This window comes from Sander lucioperca, chromosome 15, assembly GCF_008315115.2.
Source record: "Sander lucioperca isolate FBNREF2018 chromosome 15, SLUC_FBN_1.2, whole genome shotgun sequence".
NCBI lineage: Eukaryota > Metazoa > Chordata > Actinopteri > Perciformes > Percidae > Sander > Sander lucioperca.
In genome coordinates, this window is record NC_050187.1 from 743021 (window position 1) to 766160 (window position 23140).

Below are 23140 nucleotides of genomic sequence, written 5' to 3' on the forward strand. Positions count from 1 at the left end.
ACACACACACACACACACACAGAGACAGGCAGAAAGGCAGCAGTACCTTCCAGCTCCTACCTCAGAAAGTTGGTGGAGGTGAGTGGTGATGAACTAAAGACTAAGCAGCCAGCTAATTAGCCAAATGACTAAACAAATATAGTTAACATCTGTCTTCTGTCTAATTAGCCAAATGACAAAACAAATAGTTAACTTCTGTCTTGCTAACATGCATGAGCTATAGCTTATGTATTATGTTAGCTAAGGTTTAGCAGAGGCATCATGGCCCTACAGGCTAATGTTCTGTACTTAATGGAGACACTCCAGATGAACAGCTACAGTAGAATCTGTGTCTAATAACGTCATCATAATCGCCACATTGATATGCCAAACTCTGTGTGCTCTGGTTTATTGCCATATCTTTGGGCTTTGATGTTCAAACAACACATTGTTCCCTTCATACTGTCTGTCTGGATGTACCCCTCTGTCTGAAGTGCTCTGTTTTAGCGCCTGTCTCTTTCCTGAGCACTGCTGAGGTGGCCTTGAACAAGGCACTGAGCCCCGTCACTCTGACATCTTTTCATTAGTGCATAAATCCTGTTAGTGCATGTGTGCCTGTGTGTTAAACAAAAACCCAATCTGCTCTGAAAAATATGGTGCACCTTTGCAAAGGTAGTTCTCAAGCTGTGGGTGGAGAGACTCAGATGTGGGCGGTTTATTCTAATGAACCTGCCAAATCTGAATGGCTTGTTAAATAACATGTTTTCAGATCCAGACACTCCAGATATCCAAATGTATGCACACAAGCACTGAAAAAGTATGTTTTTCATGATATGCACCCATAAAGTATTTAATGTGGATCGATACTCAATTCACATAACAGGGTCTGAATCGGGCCAATCCTGATGCGACTGATCGGAGCATCCCTAGTAAAAACTTGTGAAATGGCAGATTTAAAAGAGGCAAATACTGATGGAGGTAAAATGGCAGAGAAGATGAACACATGGTGGTAAATACAGACAGAATGTAATGAGAGAGGATGATGGCAGATGCTGCATGGAGATGAACAAATGGACATGAAGGCAGGATGGAGATATGCATGCAGCCGATTGATGTCCAATGATAGTAAGGTAATTCATGGTTTTTCTCCCGTCACTAAAGTCTGTAAAACATGAGAGAATATGTGTTTCTGTAAAACTATAAATAGAAATGTTGAAATGTTTTCATCCACATCAGACAAACTGGCAACTCCTTTATAAGGGAAAGGAGTGTGCATCAGTGCACAAACAATGGGTTTGGCTGGTTATGGAACTGAGCAAAATGGTGCTAAATGAACACCAGTGTCAAATGGCAAAATTAAATTTGACCCCTAACCAATTAAAGGGGTGATAGAATGCAAAACCGATGTTACCTTGTCATAGTTGAATAACGACGTTGGTGGGTAAATAGGACATACATAGAACCTCAAAATCCCATTGACACCTCTTTCCTCTGCAAATCTCACAATTTGAAACTGCCTCTGAAAACGGGCAAATCTCAACGAACCACCGAGTTGACGCGATGCCCTTGCTCCTCCTTATTTGGCTCTAGTCTGTATCTTTGTCACGCCCCAACATTTACCGTCACGGCCGGAAGCCCGCGGTGCTCCATACCCGCGCAAAGTCACCGTTTCTGGGTTAGTGGACTACCAAACGCCGCTGCCCTGACAGAGCTCCAGGGCCTGCAGCTCCCCTCTTCCTGCTAAATGGCCGGTGTGTGTGAGTGAGAGCGCGGTCAGTGAGCTTGTTACGCCAGTAATCTCTTACCACAGGTTCCAGTTAATCTTACAATGGATATGTGTGTTGAGTTATTTAAACAAACGATCGAGGAAATAAACGCCTCTTGTCCGTGAGTGAGCTGGGGAGCTCTAAATATGAGAGCTAGCTAGCCTCATCCTAACGAGAACTCTGAAATTCACAAAAATGCATTAAATTGAAATGGACAAAAGTGTTAGCTAAGCTTTGTAAGACCTCAGGGTAGCTGTGATATACATGCCGTGACGAAATTCAAAGTGTAAATATACTATAGTTATGCCGAAGGTGTAGCGGCGATCTTTTCCCATAGGATTGAATGGGACACATAGCCTAGCTAGCAGCTCCTCCTAACGAGACCCCTCAAATTCACAAAAATGCCTTAAATTGAAATCGGACAAAAGTGTTAGCTTTGTAAGACCTTAGGGTAGCTGTGATATACATGCCGTGACGAAATTCAAACTGTAAATATACTATAGTTATGCCGAAAGTGTACCTGGGGTCTGTGAAAGGACAGGCCAGGTGGCGAGGCAGCAACCCAGGCAGCACCGGCCACTGTCACGGAGCTCATGAACTCCGACACACAGTCAGACAAAATTTGCAATTAGCCATACATTTTTCGTAAAACGGCACATATTTGACCTTTACATAGTTGATTTCTCGCATAAAAAAGTCTCAGAAGTGAATTTTGTATTGAAATAGCAGCAAATAATGTATAACATTGCAATGTCTGAAATATGAGACCTGCTGTCTCGTCTCCACTGTATGTGTATGTGGTTCGCTCAACCAATCAGCGCGCAGCTCTTCTCATCTAAATGAGCATTCCATATTTGGAAGAAAAGCTCTCGTTCCAAATAGGGCCAAAACACAGGGATGCATTAGGACCCATAGAATAGCATTTCATTCAGTCCAAACAATGTTACATACCCTATTAGGAGACCTTAAAATGCCCATATTATGAAAAAATCACTTTTTTGGGGATTTGGGGTGTTATTTTGTGTTTCTGGTACTTCCACACGCATATAAACTTTGAAAAAAAAACATCCATGCTGTTTTGAGTGAGATAGGGTTTCTGAATGTGTCCTCCCTTCAGTCACTAGCCGAAACGAGGGGCCTAGGGGGCTAACCGTTAGCATGCTAGCGCTAGCATGCTAGCTCGTTCTCAATGGCAAAACATTGCTACAACACACACAAATTCACCCTAATCTACAAAATAAATTGTATAGAACTACTTACATGTCCCTGTTCTGCAGGTATTCCACACAAAGTTGGAAGTGCGCCCTAGTTTATAAGAAGTCTCCCGGCTAATCCTGCCTTGTACAGGCTGAAGTTGGAGCTAGCTCATGTAATCCTTACCTAGCTACTGCGCATGTGCGACTGACAACTGAGATGTTACAGAAGTTAAGAGGTCTCACTCTGTAGCTAAAACAGAGACCTGACAGCGTGTGAAAGGAGGAGCTGCAGCAATGTGCAGTAGAACAAAAATATGGTGTTTTTTGAAAATTAAACCATGTAAACCTATTCTGGTACAACCTCAAAATACAATTACGAACCTGAAAATGAGCATAATATGGCCACTTTAAGGAACCGTGTGAAATACCCTATATAATCATTCTATCACCCCTTTAAAGCTGTGTACTGATGGCAACAACATAGTGATGACTTTGCTAATCTTAACCATACTGCAGTTGCGATTGGCAAATTGTGTAGAAATAAAAAACCTTTGCCTTGGACCTTAGCGAATGGTTTTATTGAACAAGTTTTTGCAGAATCGTTCAGTATCAAAATTAGAGTTAAATTCTTATCTAATGATGGGGTTAGCCAATTTAATTGTCTTCTGCCTATTAGGTATTGAACAAATAAGTATTATAAGTTTTTCCATGATTAATATAGTTGGTATAGTTTCTATTAAAAGACTGTTTTTTATGTTTTTGCATTTATAAAATTTTTAAAATGTGGGTTGGGGTGGAAAGGGCTTGGAACGGTGACTCTTTATTTGTTTAGTGAATTCTGTTAAAATTTGAAAACCTGAAAATAAAACGTTTTTTTACAGGACAGTATTTCCCCCAAATCTAAATCTAATGCTTAACTTTGATTGTTTCATTGTCATGGTATAAGCAGGCTACTGTAACTCACTTCTAGCCTTGTATGCAGTTATGAAAAAATAACAATGCAATATCTACTTCAGTAGAACACCATAGCTTATATTGCTCTTAGGGGGAAATTGTTGGGTCTTTGTAAATTATATAGTGTGGTCTAGACCTACTCTATCTGTAAAGTGTCCTGAGATAACTCCTCCTAGGTTATGACAGTATGAATCATATTTAAATTGAATAAGAAACTTTTGGTAACAGATTAGCCATATTGGTCTGTCCTTCAGTGTCCCATGCCCTAGGTCAGCCTGTGACGTGCACACAGTTCTTTTATTTTAATGTTTTAATTTGGCCTGTTCTAACTTCTTAAAAGCAGATGTGATTATAAATAATATGCTGGTACCTTCTGTACAGTTTGGCAGTTTTTTGATAACTTTTTGTTTTTGTTGTATGTCTGAAGATGCTTTATGCAAAGATTCAGGCAGATTGATTCAGAAGAGCACATTTCGCGGGGAAATGGTCATGTGATTCATCTTAATTCAAGAAGAGTGGAAATGTAAGGTTTTTAAATGTGCGATGTGTAATGTAGGAGTTATCGTCCAAAACCCGTCTACCTTGATTATAGAGGCACCTGTTGGTCCACAAGGGTCATTTTTGATTTGTGAGGTATAACATTTTGTTGACCTTGCCTTCCAGGGCTTCCATATTTCTTTGTGTTTATAAAGGATTTCATTGACTGTATTTATGTGTGCTTTGAATCTTACAATTTTCTCTTCTTGTCCGGGTGGACTCCTGAGGAAGATGCAAAGAGGAGCAAAAATAATATCCACTATTCCAATGATGGTCATCAGCCAGGGGAAACCAATACTCCCAGCTATGGATCCTCCGATTGATGGACCTGCATCAGTCAGGGACAGATCACATACTCGTTTAGTTTGGCTTGTTCGATTACAGCAGCACTTTGCATTGCAACTCTGTACAGACATATTTGTAACAACAGGTTCATTTAGGGTAAATACACGGTATAGCAACACGTTCTCACACTCATCTTGTAAAATATGGACGCTTGGTCAGGTGCTTTTGTCGTTCTTATTGATGCTAAAAGTCTCCTTTAGCGCTTTAAGTAAACGCGCTTGATCGGGACTATTGCCGTCCCTTCAGCGCTATAAGTAAACACGCTTGGTCGGGACTATTGCCGTCCCTTTTGACGCAGTTATGTTAAGGAAAAGGTCGTGGGTGGGCGTATGGTTCTGTGACACGCGGGAGGAAAGAAACTATAGCAAGCGTGACAAGCGGGACCCTGCTCTCCTGGGTGAAAGTCCTGTGTTTGACCCATCCACCCCCCCAACCAACCTCCTTACATACTACTCTCTAAATCCTATCTAACTGCTGCTCTCCCCGGTGCGTTACACAAACATGCTGAAAGACGCCTTTTTCGTCGCATCAGACGCTGACAGCCACTGTCCAAATGTCCTTATTTTATGAGTTCAGAATGAGAACGGGTTGGGTATAGAGCAGTGTTTTTTTCCTTGGCGCCCCCCCTACTTATGTCTAAGAAAAGCTGAGCCCCCCCCCCCAATGCCGGAACACGCACACGCACACACACACACACACACACACACACACACACACACACACACACAAATTAAGTAATTACTTTCTTTTTTTTAATTCGTTGTTTAATAAAAAACATTCTTAGGCCCTTAACCTTTGGTAAATGTCTCTTTTCTAATTTATATCTTTTAACAACTAAACACAGGATGCCTTTTCACATACATCCTTACCAAAATAATAATAATAATAATAATTAGTCATTATCAAAATAGTGGCTAAGTGATTAATCTGCACATCTGTCCAAGATCTCCCTCAGAACATATAACTGAAACAGGGGCAGTTTTGAAAAGCACATGCACTTCATGTCGTTTTGACAAAGCTATTAAGAATGAATTTGGCTCAGTAACAATAACAATCAAAGTCTTCCTTACAGTTTTTATGCAAATGTACATCATGATAAACCTGTTTTAACACAGCTACAGCACATTATGTGTTAATTTGGCTCTAATGTAACACTAATAATCAATAACTTATTAAACTCTTATGAACATGTTTTACTCTGTGTCATCCTGTCCATTCATGAACTAATGGCCACCTTGAGCTTGCATACCTCTGACTAGGGATGGAATGTCCAGTGTGAGGTTAGTGACAGCCAGCCTAAAGTCCTGGTGTACATCGTGCCTGTTACGGGCCTTTGTTTTTATTGTTACAAGGGCGCTGAAGGCCGTCTTAGACAGATACGTGGTGCTGAATGGGGAATAATCCTTGTAATTGCGTGTTTGGCCAGTCTTGGTGCAACAGCGTGTCCTTTGACGAATCAAAATTTTTTCTATCCTTTCTCCTGGAAATATTTCTTTGATGAAGAATCAGCTTGAAGTTCAGCAAGCTCATCTTCACAGCCGATGTATTCCACTTCCTCCATGCTGGAAATGTAGGGGTCCATCACCCATGACTCTTTTGATAAGTACGCAAAACGGGACTTAATTTCCTCCTGGAGCAACTTCATGTGTTGGGTAAACTCAGTGCGTAAAGATGCTCGCACAGTGCTACCAGACTGTTTCCTCAGCAGTGGAAATTGTTGCAGCTCTCCTTTTGACATTTTCCCAACTCTGTATACCATTTTGTGCACAAAAGCGCTGAGAGCATCTCTGCACTGCATGACGTTTGATTCGGGGCCTTGCATCCGCTTGTTTGTCTCATTGTAGAGAGCAAATATGTCTGCTAGGTATGCCATTTTGATCCAGAATGCGTCAGTCGGCTGTTCGCACAGTTGTTGATTGTGATCTTGCAAGAATTCCTTTATTTTTTCCTGCAGTTCCATAAAACGCCCACACTGTAAACCCGAATGTTCAAAGTAATTAAATAGATTAAGTGGGGTATACTCAAAATTTTAGAAAAAGTTATACTAACTTAATTTTGTCAAGTTGGTGTAACATGTTCTTCATTTTTGAGTATTGTTAACTAATAATTTTTGATTAAATGGAACTATTTTGTGTATAAGTAAGCATAACTTAAAAACATAACTTAAGTGCAACTTAATAGAATTAAGTAATTACATACTAAGAATGATAAAGTCCTGTTATTTCTATTGTTTCAAATAGGGGTGATTTAAAAAAAAAACTTAATTTATATAGCACATGTTAAAATACAATACAATCTCAAAGTGCTTCACCAAATAAGTAAAATTGATCATAATAAATAAATTGCAATCAGCAAATGGTCTGAAATGCATTAGACATTAGTGGAAGACAACATGTATTTATTTTATTTATTTTTTGTATTTTTAAAACAGTAACAATTTGATTGAGGCAAATGGTCTGAAATGCATTAGACATTAGTGGAGGACAAAATGTATTTATTTTTTTGCATTTTTATTGTCATCAATTTAATGTTGCTTATATATTTTTTATTTTTATTTAAGTGTTGAGCAGCTGCAGGGATCATTTTTTATGCCGAGTTAATCTCTGATTCAACCTGCGAAGCAGAAGGTGGTGCTAATATGCATACTACCTTCCTTACCGCTCTTTGGAAAAAAACAGAAGAAGAAAAGTTTGAACAACGCAGCAAGGCGGGAAGCAACAGACAGTAGGCTTGCAGAAGTTACTACCTAAGCAGCAGCAATCAGCCTCACTGGACTTACTGTAAGTTTTGAATGTTAATATTCATTCACTTTTACTTCTTTTATACATTATACATTTTTACATGCGTTTGTCTCAGAGAGTGTATTACTTCTCCAAGCCCCCGCCCTTCACTGGCTTATCACGGAAGTCTTGTAGGGATTGGCAACTTGTCAGATATAGGTTAGCTGCTAAAGAGCTAGCTAGCTAGCTAATTAGCGCGACCACTAACGTTACACACTCCAGCAGCACAGCTAGCGACCTACCACTACCAGACTCACTGAAGAATTTTACGACGGATGAATCTAGTAATCACACGCTCATTCCCCGCTTAAAGGTGGTGTTAGAAAATGAGTTGTTAGTAGAAGCACTAACAGACACCTCATATGCGATAGTTAGTTTTTTGTTGATGGAAACTTTCAATAGTGCACCGCTAAGGTCCAATATCATATTAAAAGAGCATAAACGAGCATAATGAGTCAAACTGAGTTCCTACACTGCAAGTCCGCGCTCCCTGTAGCTTCTAGGGACGCTCGTTTTAAATTCTGTGTGAGCAGACTGTCTGAGACACGGAGATTGCTGTTAACAGAACACGAGTCAACTGCCCGTGCTCGCCCACTTGTGTTGCGTTGGTTTTAAAACAAACGACCCTGCTGGAGGCAAGCTGCTTTTCATGACAAAGATGAATAAAGTAAAAACCCTTAACAGTAAAGCTTTGGTTTGTAGAAATGGCATTATTGTTGATTAAGCATGCAGTAAGGTTCAAGTGCTGCTGCTTTTCTTTACAGTAATGTTAATTTTGCTTGATGGCTTTAGTAACTTCACACTTTAGGGATCAAATGAAAAGATCATTAACAGGGAACATTTATAAGTATTTATAATTCGACACTCTTTGAATGCTTTTACTTGTTCAGTTTCAGATCAGTTTATGCCTTTGCATCTCTCTGTTCCAGTTTCAAAAAGTTAAGGAAGATAACTGGAGATGTGATAAAGATACCAGGTAATCCAATGAATCTCTCTCACCACACACACACACACACACACCACACCACACACCTCTAAATACCAGTAACTTAAATTGTTTTTTTTTTCAGACAATGTTTTAGTGTGGTAACCCTAAATCATACACACTCCCACATACACATATCATTTGTTTATTCTACTTGCCTGTTTGATCAAAATAATGCTTTTTGCCGTATTTAAGTCAACAGTTCATGAATGTCTTCTGTTCACGAATATCATCTTCCTAATTGATATTTAACCTTTGGCACTGAACAGATCATATTTTACTTTGTATTTGCTTGCAAATATTGTTGAAGAAAGATGGTGGAGACCACATTTCCCCTATGCCGACAGACCATAGTGATATCCTGCCCACCAGTGAACGAGCTCATGGACCTCTGGCCTGGTCTCAAAATAGAGTCTGAGGTAATATGGATCAGCTCTCTCTTTTAAAGTGAAAATTGTGATTCTTACTCATTTGGCCAATATTTTTGCTTTATAAATGTGTGCTAGATTCTTCAAATTGGACTGTATTTTTTTAAGTGTTCTCCTCCTGCTGTTATTTCTATACAGTTGTATGCAGAGTTCCAGCGGATTACAAATCAGAACCTGCCCAACACATACTATCCTGAGCTTGACCGCCATCTTCCTCAACCGATGACCTTATTCAGACAGAAGGCATCAAAAACTGGGAAGACAGCAGATGCTCTGGCTAAAATTAAAAAAAAATCAATGATGAACAGGTAAATAGATTTTTACACATTTCATAGGTTGACCCAGTGGAACATTGAACAGGTTCAATGATTCAAATGAGCTTTGTGAATTTTGCAATTAGTCCACTTTATGTTTGCCATTTGTCTGATTGCATTAAAGATGTGAACAGGTTAGAAAGTGGTAAACTACCACCAAGGTTGCAGACCCTCAAGAATGGCTTAATGATGTAGAAACTCATCTGAAAAAAGGCTGCAGGGTAAAGCATTATAAAAGGCTAGTTCAAAGTTATCTCCTTTTGTCTAAATAATGCCTCAAAAAGTTACTGCACTACATTGCAGGTGTTCAGCCAATAGGCCCAAACTACACAATATGCCTTTGTTCTCATTAATATAATGCAAAAGTAACGCTAATGTTTTGTATGTTTTAATGTTTTTCTTAACCATTGTGGGCTGCACAAGATGACCCACATTTCACTGTGCATTTGATACTGGTTATGTAAAACATTTACATTTTAGAGTTTTAAGTGAAAATGTTCTTAAACAGTCTATAGAATTTTTGAAATTTCACCCAAATTGCTGCCCTGTTGCCTTACTCAGGAATTAACCAGGAAGCCAAAAGCAGTGTTTTTTTTTTTCTTTTATAGCTGTAGCAAACAATAATTTCATTTTGGTATTATTTATTATTGTTTTTGATTACTCCGATTATTTTCCTGACTATCTGATTAGTTGTCTGGTCAATATCAGAAATTTGTGATACATATTTATTTCCTAGGGCCTTAAAGCAACACGCCTACTTATTGGGGCTTATTCCCCGTATCCCCCAGAGTTCGATAAGTCCATACATACCCTTCTCATCTCCGTGCGTGTCGTAACTCTGTCTGATGCACCCACGCCTAGCTTAGCACAGATCCTGGAGGTAACCGGCTCCATCTATGCTCCTAATAAGTGACAAAATAACGCCAACATTTTCCTATTTACATGTTGTGATTTGTATAGTCACAGCGTGTACGAATAACAAGGTCACATGAGACACAGCCATCTTCTAACCGTATACAAACTGGGAACTATATTCTCAGAAGGCAAAGCACTGCTACTTGGGTGGAGTGATTTGCTTGCAGAACTCCAGGCGAACTCTCTGCTCCTCACCACGGGGCTTCTCAGGTGCAAATCACTCTGCCCAAGTAGCAGAAGTATCAGTGCTTCACCCTTTCTGAGAATAGTTGTCAGTATGTATACGGTTAGAAGATGGCTGTTTCTCAGCAGCTAGCAGTGGGTGCGTCAGACACGCACGGAGATGAGAAGGGTATGTATGGACTTATCTAACTCTGGGGGATATGGGGAATAAGCTAAAATCCCAATAAGTCGGTGTGTTCCTTAAGTGACCAGGAACACATTTGGAAGGCTAGAAGTTTTTCTTCTTAAAAATCTCTCAAATGTATTTATTTATTTATATACAATTTATTTAAGTATATTTTAAAATTATTTTTTTATTCTATTTATTTTAATTTATAAATGTTTATTTATTTTTGTATTTAATTTTAAATGTAACTGTTCAAAAGCGGACTTTCATGACTTTTAGATATATTAAGTTAGGTAAACTTAATGTAAGTGAGGCAATCAGTTGCCACAAAATTTTTAAGTTTTGAGTCATGTTTTTAAGTAAACAAACTCAACATATTTGACTAATGTGTACTTAAAACAATGACAACACAAACTAATAAACATTGAGTTTGGTTAACATAAACTGGTGTGGTTGTGTACTTATTTTTTTAAAGTTCTGTGAACTTATTCCTGTGGTTTGTAAACTCAAAACTTTAAGTCATAATAACTGAAAATAATTGAGCTGCCTTAACAGAAAACTGTAAGTCATATTAACTGCAAATATTTGAGTTGAGTTAAATGAGCACTTTTAATTTAACTGTTATCAAAAGGTACATGTAGCAATTCATCCAACCTTTTAAGTTCTGGAAAATTTTGACTTTTAAGTTAATCAACTTAAAAAAATTGTGGCAACTGATTGCCTCACATTTTTTGAGTTCTGGTAACTTATTCGGGTTTACAGTGCAGGCACTTGTCCACGTGACAACCAACGTACCTCTGTGTGTAACAGCAGTGTTTGAATCGCTTCATCCTCAAACAGCTGGGCAAACAGTCTCTTGTTCGTAGGGTGAGCTTTGATGAAGTTTACAACTTTAACAACAGTTGCCAGGGTGTCACTGAGGTCTTCTGAAAGTTTTTTACTGGCTAAGGATTGGCGATGTAACATACAGTGAAAAATTGAGCATCCCCGGGCTTTTTCCTTCAATCGGCTGTTAAATCCCTTGTTTTTGCCCATCATCGCTGCAGCGCCATCATCTCAGCATGCAACAAGATTCTCATAGGGCAGGTTTCTGGATGAGAGGTAAGAGTCCGCAGCCATAAAAATATCTTGTCCTGTTGTTGTTGTGATTAGATTGGTAGACATAAGAATGTCTCGTTTCAAGTCCTCACTGTGAATATATTGCACATAAACGATGAGCATGGACTCGTTTGACACTGTTGTCGTTTCATCCAACTGAATGGCAAAGAGTGTCTAAGTGTCTTGTGCAGCTGATTTTGACAATCTCCAGCCATTTTATCAATTCTGTCTTTGACAGTGTTATCAGAGAGTGGGACGGTTTTCACTTTATCCACCACCTGTGGGCCACACACTCTCTATACAATTTTCAGGCAGGCAGGTCATTAGCTGCTCTCCAATAGTGTGTGGCTTTTTAGCCTTTTCAATTAATAGCGAACACTCAAATAACGCCTCCGTGGCTCTGTGTAAATCACTGCCGGCTCTTTCAAATGCTTTTCTGATGTCCGTGGATGTTTTTGGTAGTGCATGTTGCTTTTTCCTCTCAAAAAAGTCCTGGCCTTCACCAACAGTCTCCTGGTGTTTCGATTCTCGGTGTTGTTTCATTTTGCTTGGCTTCATGCTGTCATTAGCTAGCTTCTCGCCACAAATGACACATTCTGGCCGAAACTTGTCCCATCCTTCGATAAAACTGAAGTTGAGGTAAACTCTCGAGATACAGCCTTACTTTCTTTTTTGATACAGAGGAGTCATCAGCACTTTTACGTTTCTCCGCCATGTTTCGTTCATAAAATAGTGATGCCGTGGTGGCAGGAAAAATGAGGATGATAGCAGCTAACAGCTGACCTGATGACAGCAGGGTCTCAGGTTAAGAGGTCCCGGAGGTTTGACCTACTAAGTAGCCTGCCTACAAGTTTAAACAAGAATAAAAAATATAGTTTTTATACAGACTTTTGTATACATGATCTATTCTAGTGCATTACCATAATTTTTTAAGGTGCAAATATTTTTTTTTAACCTCAACCTCAAACCAGATAAAGACTTGCAGTGCAGACCCCAGGTTGGGAACCATTGGTATAGAGGAAGTAACGTAGTAATGTTTTGGCAACAATGAAAACATGAGATTTAATCTCTGCAATAGGTAGTCATGTAATGACAGTAATACAATGGTAATAATGGCATAACAAAAGGTTTATCTGTGCAGAATAATACGAAAAACAATAAGGTAAATGTTCTATTATTTTTTTTTTCTTTCCTTCTTTCTTCTAATTTGTTGTTCTTTTGTTTTTTTTATTTTATCTGGTGGTATTGTTATTATGTCCCTTTATGTGTGTGTGTGTGTGTGTGTGTGTGTGTGTGTGTCTGAGGAAGTACTCCCTGAATCTCAGTGTGGCTTCCGCCCATCCAGAGGTACAACAGACATGATATTCACAGCACGCGAAGTGCAGGAAAAATGCCGTGAACAAAAACAACCTTTGTACATGGTCTTCATAGACCTTATAAAGGCCTTTGACTCTGTGGACCACCAGGCTCTCTGAATCAGAATCAGAATCAGAATCAGAAAAAGCTTTATTGCCAAGTACGTTTACACACACAAGGAATTTGTCCTGGTGCTGTAGGTGCATGTCACATTAAAGCAACACGCACAGACACACCGAGTCGCCATAGTCGGCGCCAAAACAACTCTCTCTTAACTCTCGCAGGGACAATACAGCATGACATGAGGAGAGGAGAGGGGGAAAAAAAAGCAACTCTCAGACTATCCTCATAAAGATAAGAACAGTGTGGGAACAGGAAAAAAAACACCTCAGCACATAAGCACACAAACAGTACATTTGCACTGCTGAACATAACATAACATAACATAAATGTACAGTTGCACATTTGGCGGCGAAGGCGTGGGACTGGGGAGAGGGTAGGATGGGGGAGTTTGGCCTGCTGAGAAACGCACAGCCCGGCAGTCCCACTAGTGTCCCAGTCCGCAGAATGTTACAGCGAAAACACAGCACGTTGCCATGGTGACACCCTTGAACAGTCCAGAACCGATACGACAATCAGCAGGCAGTGGGGAAGACGGGGGAGGAACCAAGAGCGTCTCGCTTGCAGAGCCCCAACAGGGTGACTGTTTGTTCCAAGAAACGGCCTCGGCAAGACCGTTCAGGATAAGGGAGCCCAAAGATTAAATTTGTTTGGTCTACACGAATGGCTGCTCTAATTTAAACATTCATTCTATTGTCCAACTGCACAACTGTTCAGTACAACAGACATGATATTCACAGCACGCCAAGTGCAGGAAAAATGCCGTGAACAAAAACAACCTTTGTACATGGCCTTCATAGACCTTATAAAGGCCTTTGACTCTGTGGCCCGCCAGGCTCTCTGAAGCATACTATCAAGGCATGGCTGCCATGATAAATATGTCAGAATACTGAGGTTACTACATGATGGCATGTCAGCCACAGTGCTCAGCAACAGCGGCTCTGAGTCTTGGCCTTTTACAGTGGCAACAGGGGTCAAACAGGGGTGTATCATAGCACCCACCCTGTTTGCCATCTTTATTGCTACCGTACTCCATCTCATTGGTGAAGAGCTGCCACAGGGAATTCCAATCCTATTGCCCTTTGCCAAGGCATACAGGGCCCTGGGTCTAGACTTAAACATCAAGAAGACCCAAGTCCTACTTCACCCTCCACCTAATCAGCCCACCATAAAAGTGGACAACATCATCCTTGAAAATGTTGACCACTTTCCTTACCTCGGCAGCCTCATCTCCTCAAAAGCTGACATCCAGCTGACTTCGAAATCAACCATCGCCTGAGCTGTGCCAGTGGTGCATACGACAGACTCAGGAAAAGAGTCTTTGAAGACAGAGACCTAAAGGCCCAAACATAACTCCTGGTCTACAGAGCAGTGGTCCTCCCCACCCTGCTGTATGGGTGTGAGTCATGGACCACCTACAGCAGGCACCTGAGAACCCTGGAGCAACATCATCAAAGACACTTAAAGGACAATTCTGGCACAAAACAAAACTAGGGGTTAATAACAGATGTGTAGTCACTCTGTCGCTCTCTGGGACATGTTTTCATGCTAATCGAATGTGTTTGTAGCTTGAAAGAAGCTAGCGCGGACCGCTGATTAGCTTACAACGCTAGTATTCGGGGCACAGGGAAAGTAAAAACAAATCGCTATTTATACCACGAAAAAGGCTCCAAATATCACCAAACGTCAACGGTAGCATAATGAGGGTCCCTAAATGTTCACCGAAGCATTGAGAATATTGTAAGTGTACAGACAGTTTATTGAACGAAGAGCTGTGGGAGCTCCGTGAAAAGGCTATGAGAGAGAGAGAGCTACCGGTAGTCAATGCTACAACACAGCCTCGTACTTCAGGAAACTGGTGGTGACCTGAGGACATTGTGAAGCTATGGCCACCGAAAAGGAGTGTCCATGTTGCATGGAGTGGGACCTGTTGCGTCGCGACACCCAAGAGACGCAGTGTTTGGTACAGTCTGAAGATTTCCCCTCTCTGATAAACAGGGCTGGACTTGAAACTTTTTTCCATGTTCCGAAAATAAATTGGAGACGGCGACCCAGACCGGAGGGACCAGATGGTTATCCACTGAGTAAGTACACTAGACAAGTTATGTTTTACATTGGTACGATTATTTCAGATATATTGAGCAAATTGCTTTTGATTTTAGTTTGCATCGCCAGCTGTAAGTCATGACTGGTTTTCAAGACGGCGGCGGCATGTAAACATGAACGCATTGTCTTTATAATGTATCTTTTCAATAAACTGTCTGTACACTTACAAAGTTCTCAATGCTTCACTTAACATTTTAAGTGTGGTGATATTTTGAGCCTTTTTAGTGGTACAAAATAGCAATTTGTTTTTACTTTCCCTGTGCCCCGAATACTAGCGTTGAAGCAAATCAGCGGTCCGCGCTAGCTTCTTTCAAGCTACAAACACATTTGATTAGCATGAAAACATGTCCCAGAGAGCGACAGAGTGGGTACACATCTGTTATTAACCTAGGTTCGTTTGGTGCCAGAATTGTCCTTTAAGGAAGATTCTGAGGATCAACTGGGAGGACAGATGTACCAATATCAGCGTTTTGGAGGAAGCCAACATGTTCAGTATCACTACCACAATAATGCAGTACCAACTTCGATGGACTGGCCATGTTATTCGCATGTCAAACGCTCGTCTCCCCAAACAGATCCTATACTCCCAATTGAAGGAAAGATGGCGAGCCCCCGGTGGTCCAAAAAAACGCTCAAGGACAATATTAAGATCAGCCTAAAGAAGTTCAAAATTCCAGAAAGCAACTGGGAGCAGATCACTTTGGACAGGCGTCACTTGAAGAAAACTGTGCAGGAAGGAGCTGTGCGCAGAGACAAAGCGACAGCCCCGCAAGGAAGAAGACTCTACCACTCACTACCTCCACTTTCCCCTGTCCACACTGCACCAAAATATGTGGATCACGTATTGGCCTGTACAGCCATATAAAGACCCACTAGAAGATGACCCTACGGAGAGGACAGTCATACTCGTGACCGCCGATGATGATGATGATGATGGTGTGTGTGTGTATCCCTTGACCTTGTGTATATACAAATTGAATAATGTAATCAGCAAACTTAACATATGCAAATATTTGTATGAACATTAAAATATTTAACAACTAAGACATAAACTGAACAATTTTCACAGACATGTCCCTGAACAAAGGGGGGGGGGGGGTGTCAAAATAAAAGTAGCCCTCAGTATCAGTATGGTGTAGGGATGCACCGAATCCAGGATTCGGCTTCGGATTCGGCCGAATATTGGGCTTTTTGACGGGGTTCGGTTTCTCGGTTTTCCCACCGAACCGAACCCTACGCTTGCACTATGTGTGCTATGCTGGTCGACGTAATGACGCCGCCGTTGATTACGGGAAGGTGTTTACGTAGGTGGAGCGGTCAATGCAGTAGGCTGTGAGAAAGTGAAAATGGAACTCGTGAGCAGAAAAAGTGTAGTTTGGCAGAACTTTCAGTCAAAAGAAGACCATTCAAGTCCAGCTACATGTTCAATTTACAATGCTGATTAGTCTGGTGGTGGCGAGGACCCTAAACTATACACAACATCACCGCTGTTACAACATTTATGTATGAAACATCCGAAAGAATACGAGTTGTGCATGAAGGAATCTACAGACAGCAGCCAAAATGCAGCAAATTCTGGTACGGCAAAGGAAGGACAGTCACAGCTAAAAACTTCTGTTGACCATTTGTTAATTTCATTAATGTGTTTACTGCATTAATGGACTGAGGATGGGAGTAGGATTCGGTATTCGGATCGGTTAGCTTTCCACCTAGCTCCAACTCCTACCCTCGTCCCGCTTTCCGCACACCGCTGAGGATGTCCCCCTACTGGCTAGCAGCATCGAGCAACACCGCAGGCTGAGGTGCTGGTCTCCGTAGCAGGCGAAGCCTGTCAAGTATTCCGGCTAGCGGCACCGCAGGCTGAGGTGCTGGTCTCCGTAGCAGGTGAAGCCTGGCACAGGTGGCCGGCTAGTGTTAGCTTTCCACCTAGCTCCAACTCCTACCCTCGTTCCGCTTTCCGCACACCGCTGAGGATGTCCCCCTACCGGCTAGCAGCATCGAGCAACACTGCAGGCTGAGGTGCTGGTCTCCGTAGCAGGCAAAACTTGCATAGTGTGTCGAGTATTCCGTTTGTAATAAAGTGTCCTGCATATTCTCCGATCTGTACCAATGTATCCCGGTGGTACATGTGTGCGGTAGTTTGAATGCACATAATTGTTCTAAAATTTCCTTTGGGATGAATAAATCTATTTATCTAAAATCTTCTGCTAAGCGAGGATTCAAGATGGCTGATGCTCGTTTTGGCTCGGCAGTCTTCGTGTAAAGACGACGGTTGAAAACATGCAGAAGTAGCTCCTACTACTGACTGTAGTCCATTGCCTCTGGGCAAAAATGCCTCCGATGACGGAAAACGACAATTTTTGCGTCATCAGAGGCTTTTTTCCAGACCCGCAATACAGAGATCTCTCGTCTCTGGGGGACATGAATGAGGGAAGCACGGTCATTCAAAAATACTGTATTTCTACTGATACAAAGGTCAATGCTAAATCGATGAAATATCCCTGCAGAGCATCTCCTCCTCATGTACTGCACCAGACTGGCCAGTTCATTAAGTACTGCAGTACATCTCCTCCTCATGTACTACACCAGACTGGCCAATTCTTGTGGGTGTTTGTGCCTGTCCCGCAGGTGTGATATTTGGATGTACTGATCCCATGCAGGTGTTGTTACACGTGGTCTGCCACTGCGAGGACGATCAGCTGTGCTTCCTGTCTCCCTGTAGCATTGTCTTAGGCATCTCACAGTAGGGACATTGCAATGTCTTGCCCTGGCCACATCTGCTGTCCCCATGCCTCCTTGCACCATGCCTAAGGCAAGTTCACGCAGATTAGCAGGGACCCTGGGCATCTTTCTTTTGGTGTTTTTCAGAGTCAGTAGAAAGGTCTCTTTACTTTCCTAATTTTCTTTTAACTGTGACCTACCGCCTGCAAGCTGTTATTGTCTTTACGACCATTCAACAGGTGCATGTTCATTAATTGTTTATGGTTTATTGAACAAGCATGGAAAACATTGTTTAAACCCTTTACAATGAAGATCTCTAAAGTTATTTTGATTTTTACAAAAGTATCTTTAAAGCAACACTATAGGGGCTTTCCGACTGGAGGGATTTTTGCAGTTCTTAGAACTAAACGTTCCTAGAACACTTTTCGTTGTGTTCCGACAGGAAAATTTGGGGATTTTTAAGTTCCTCTGGCCTCAGTAGCGTACTTTTTTAGCTCCTACTTCAGAACAGGGTCTTTTCCCTTTTCCCTTTTCCTAGGTGTACTTGATTGGTCGAACTTATAAGTCGCGCACACTGCCAACTCGGAACTTGCAGACAGAGCAACAACCAACAACGGGACATTTTTAACAATTTTCACCATCTTATTCATCATTAAATTCACTTCTGACAACATTTTAGGCGAGAAATTAACTGTTTAGATTTCGAATATAGGCATTCTTGCGAAAATTTATGCCGAATTGACAATTTTTTTTTTTTTGCTTCAAAGTTTTCGGAGTTCAGAAGCTCCATCAAGTGAGGCGACAGCCAGCAGACGCCTGCCCCGGCTTCTAGCTCATCGCTCGGCCAGTCATGCTCAGAGACCCCGCTGTAAGCTGGAGGTCTCTCAGACCGCTCTCGTAAATAAGAGGCTTTTATTTCGCCATTGACGGTTCGTTTGCTTAAATATCACAACACATGTCCATCATAAGATTAACGGGAACCTGTGGTTAACTGTCTTTTCGGAGTTAAACTCCACAAGTGTGTCCTGCGGCTCGCCGGCCGTCACACACACACACACACACACACACACACACACACACACACACACACACACACACACACACACACACACACACACACGTCCACAGCGCTGCAGGCAGATATAATAAAGCCCCGTCTGTGTTGAGCAAAACATTACGTGAATTACTACGAGAATGGACGTGCATTTAATATAGGAAAAGTGCACAAGTATTAGCATCATTTGTTGTTGTTGTATGTGGCGCTAAGGTAAGATGATGCTATAAAGACCGTTGCCGTGCTTGTGTCACTCCCTTACCCCTCCTACCAGTCCCTATGGCCACTTGGCCAGCGGGAATACAAACAGAAAAAAAGATTTTGGGGGAGAGTAGTTCTTAGAACTGCTTAGAAGTGTACTTTTCCTCTAAAAAGTACAAGTACTATCCGATCGGAAAGCACCTTATGTAACTTTTCCCTCTTCAGTCCCCCTATAGGCTGTCTCATTGGAACTACAGCCACGCAAGCTGTAGTTCACATGAGACAACCTGTAGGGGGACCGAAGAAGGAAAAGTTACATAGTGTTGCTTTAAAATACAGTATCCTGAAAAAAGGGGTATTTCTTTTTTGCTGAGTTCCATTCCAAATATTCTGAGTCAATATTCTAGGTTAAATGCTGTTATTTGTTACATGGAAACACATACGGTACTTGCTGTGCAATAATCAAAAATGAGTGCTAAAAGATGCATAACCACCCGTTTCTATTTAATGTCATGGTTACATTGCTTTAACCTAGACACCAAGTACAACAACCATTAGCTGGAAACACATATGGTCATGTCCTAATAATAACTAATGAGTCAGGCCAACATCAAGATGAGCCAAAGATTCCTAGCGATTGGACACTTTCTGTTGCTTTTCAAATTCAAAGTCACTTTAGATGTATCATAATAGTCTATAATATTGCTAAGGTTTCATGGTTCCTTCTTACCTAAAGCAAATCCCATGCAGAAAGCCACATCAGCAATGGCATACACACTTCCATAAACAGACACATGGCGCAGGTCCACCAGGTAACCCATGATAGGCATCATAGACAAGTCCACCATTCCTGTAACACAGCACAGACGATACAGCTCTTACATGCTCAGCCATGGGAACACTTGTACTTCAGGGTTTCCCGCAGCACTTTGCAGTTAAGGTGGCCGCCTAAACAACACACGCCTGCCGCCTTAACTAAGTCGTCAAAAAAACAAAACAAAAAAAAGTATATGAGCGATATCCGCAGTGTTACTCTGTCCTGTTTTCTCCCTTTCATTTCCAACCTTGACCAACGCCAGTCTCCCTTCTCTGCAGAATGCATTAAAAAAAAAAAATAATAAAAAATGTGCCATGAATTGGAAAATAATCAGTTTTTACAATCTTTAAATTAGGGCTGTCAATCGATTAAAAAATGTAATCTAATTAATTACATACTCTGTGATTAATTAATCGAAATTAATCGCATACATAATTAACGGTGCCTGAACCGATACATTTTAAGAAAGTAAAAAAAGAAAAGAAAAAAAAGGGTACTAAACAACAGTCGGTGACATTAAAGAACAGCTTGTTTATTGCTAAGGCCATATGGTCAAAATTAAATGATTTAATAATAATCAATAACAATAACTTATTTCACTAGTAAATTGCTGTTGAACGACAAAAACAACCACGAGGTGGGAAAAGGACATTTACAATAACTTCAAATGCACCACGAGGATGTAGTTTACCAGTTTCATTGAACACACCGTCTGTGTTGTTTCTCCGACGGCAGCTGCAGATTGTTACATCCTGGTGTTGAATCCTCTACAGTAAAACACAGTCACACTTTACACCGTTTAGAGTTAGCTGTCAGCATTTTAATCCAGCTACTAGCTAGCGGTAGGCTAACGTTAGCTGCTTTTGAGTATAATGTTAACTAGCTAGCGGTAAGCTAACGTTAGCTGCTGTCAAGTATAGGGTTAACTAGCTAGCGGCAGGCTAACGTTAGCTGCTGTTGAGTATAATGTTAACTAGCTAGCGGTAGGCTAACGTTAGCTGCTGTTGAGTATAGTGTTAACTAGCGTCCCATGCAGCGGTGTTTGTGTTGCCTGTATCGTCTTCAGAGCATCAGAGAGAAGAGCAGACATATCAGTGGCTCCAGATTTCGGTAGCCAGGGTTGGCAGGAAGAAGATTTTTACAAGTAAATGTTCCAGTTAATGATCCAGGCAGCACATTCTCATCTCCCTCCTTCATTTTACAGTCCAATGGTGGCTAGAACGACTCCGGGTCAAACGTCAATATGGAATGGATTAATCTGCGTTATTGTTTTTAAGGCGTTATTTTTTCTCAGATTAATTAATCGAAATTAACGCGTTATTTTGACAGCCCTACTGTAAATATGTGATATGCCTCCGAATCGTGTGATGCGTCCGAACAGTCACATCTGGTGGTTGAACGTCATCTATCATCGTTCGCCAAACATTCTACAACATTCTTTATCTGGGGAAAAAGAAAAAGAATACATTTTTTAGGGAAGACGTTCATCTGGCATTTGGATAGCCGACAATCAACCTGTTAACCTTTCCTGATTGCTTCATTACCTCCAGGGCCGACGTTATTAAATAAATAACGTTGGGGTTAAAATCCCGTTTCTGGTAAGCAAATGAATGAGCTTCGCTTTCAGTCTGGGGTTTATTTCGGACACCACACACACTGTGTACAAAACTTCAACTTATTCCACCAACTCTGCTCCAGGCGCATCTACACATCTGCTTTTCTCTTTCTCTATCCCTCTTCTGCCCATTTCTGACACACCCAGAGCTCTCTTAAAGGAGCCGCAGCACCATTTCACAACAAACCCCCTCCCGGTCTGACGGCAAACCCCACCCTACAGCCTTAACTAACACATTTTCTGCGGGAAACCATATACTTGATAAGCATAGTATTACATTTATGACTTACCAATAGCAAAACCAACACCTAAGGTTGGAACAATCAGACCATAGATGTTTTTGGCAACTGGAACCTAGAACAGAACAGATTTACGAAAATGTATATTTATGTTTATTCAATTTGAATTTATTCAGTGTAAACGACAAACATTTTCCATTTGGGAGCGATGCTGGCTGCTTTTTGATATTAGCATTGAAATCACTGTGAATTCAGACTCCCATTGGCAGAATGAGGGATGAATGAATTTGGAGAGTCATGAGATATAGAACAGGTGGATAATCTGGATCATTTGGACAATCTGGATGATTTCTACCCTAAAAAAACAGTTCCAACCCTCTCTATGCTTTTTTGTACATTAAAATCCTAACCTGGCTTTGAGAATATAAACCTTTTAGACTTAGTGTACATATAATGCTTTACATTCTGCATGTAGTGGATCTACTGTTGTGTTTCTACTGGCTGAGGAATGTAAAATATTTCAGGACTGATGCATCCAACCTGGTCTCACAGAATTCCGTGAAATGAACACGGCCCCTTAACTCAAAATCTGTGACAGTTTCACGGAATCGCCGAAAATTCCATGACGGGCCCACGGATCCGATGTAAGTCAATGACAGGCATCATCCGTGGTCTACGCACAGATTCCCGGATCACAGCACGTTTCTTTCTGCCAGTCAGGCTGCGGCAGAGAAGCTGTATAGCTTTGCTATTATTGGTATTTTTAGCCCAATAACTGCTGTTTTAATCAACATTTATTCACCAGATCTTATCATGGTTTATTTCTATTTCTTTTAATGTTATTATTTTGGTCTATTTCGGCCAGGGAAGCTGGATTGCTTGTTTGTTTATTTATATTTTTTAAACTATAATGCTAGATCTATCAACATTTATTTAGATGTTATCATAGTATACATTTCTTTATTTTAATAATATTATTTCGCTCTTATTACCGGTGAAATATTACAGTATGCTGTAATACAGAACATTACGATATGATCAGAGCTACTGACACGCATTCAAAGCCGATATCCCACAATGCAATGCGGGCATTCATTCACAGAATCAGGAAGCGATCAGCGGGTCTTTAACGACAGTATTGCTTCAATGTACATATATACAGTCAGTGGTTTAGTCACCAGCAACAACACGTTGCTCAGCTTTGTTCCAGTAAGTTATGCACCGTAATAACGTTTCAAAAAATCTGTGGAAAACTCCGGAAGTGA

The 23140-nt window shown here is 41.0% G+C and overlaps 1 protein-coding gene across 1 annotated transcript; it reads right to left on the reverse strand.

The window, feature by feature from the left end:
* Positions 1-704: 704 nt before the first annotated feature.
* Positions 705-22057, reverse strand: LOC118493249 (synaptic vesicular amine transporter-like). The gene is made up of 4 exons (XM_035992587.1): positions 21927-22057; positions 19935-20054; positions 4627-4760; positions 705-1141 (listed from the first exon to the last, which is right to left on the reverse strand). The coding sequence occupies exons 2-4, from the start codon at positions 20050-20052 to the stop codon at positions 1115-1117; spliced, it is 279 nt and encodes a 92-aa protein (XP_035848480.1). The 5' UTR covers positions 20053-20054; positions 21927-22057; the 3' UTR covers positions 705-1114.
* Between the last annotated feature and the right edge of the window lie 1083 nt (positions 22058-23140).

What these genes read in the sequence shown, in the direction of transcription:
- LOC118493249 (XM_035992587.1), bottom strand. Translation starts at nt 20,052, where the DNA reads ATGGTGGACTTGTCTATGATGCCTATCATGGGTTACCTGGTGGACCTG. An exon ending in CTGCATGGGATTTGCTTTAG is followed by an intron (nt 4,761 to 19,934) that starts GTAAGAAGGAAC and finishes TGACTGATGCAG; the next exon opens with GTCCATCAATCGGAGGATCC. An exon ending in CCGGACAAGAAGAGAAAATT is followed by an intron (nt 1,142 to 4,626) that starts GTAAGATTCAAA and finishes CATGTTTTACAG; the next exon opens with ACTTTAGTGACGGGAGAAAA.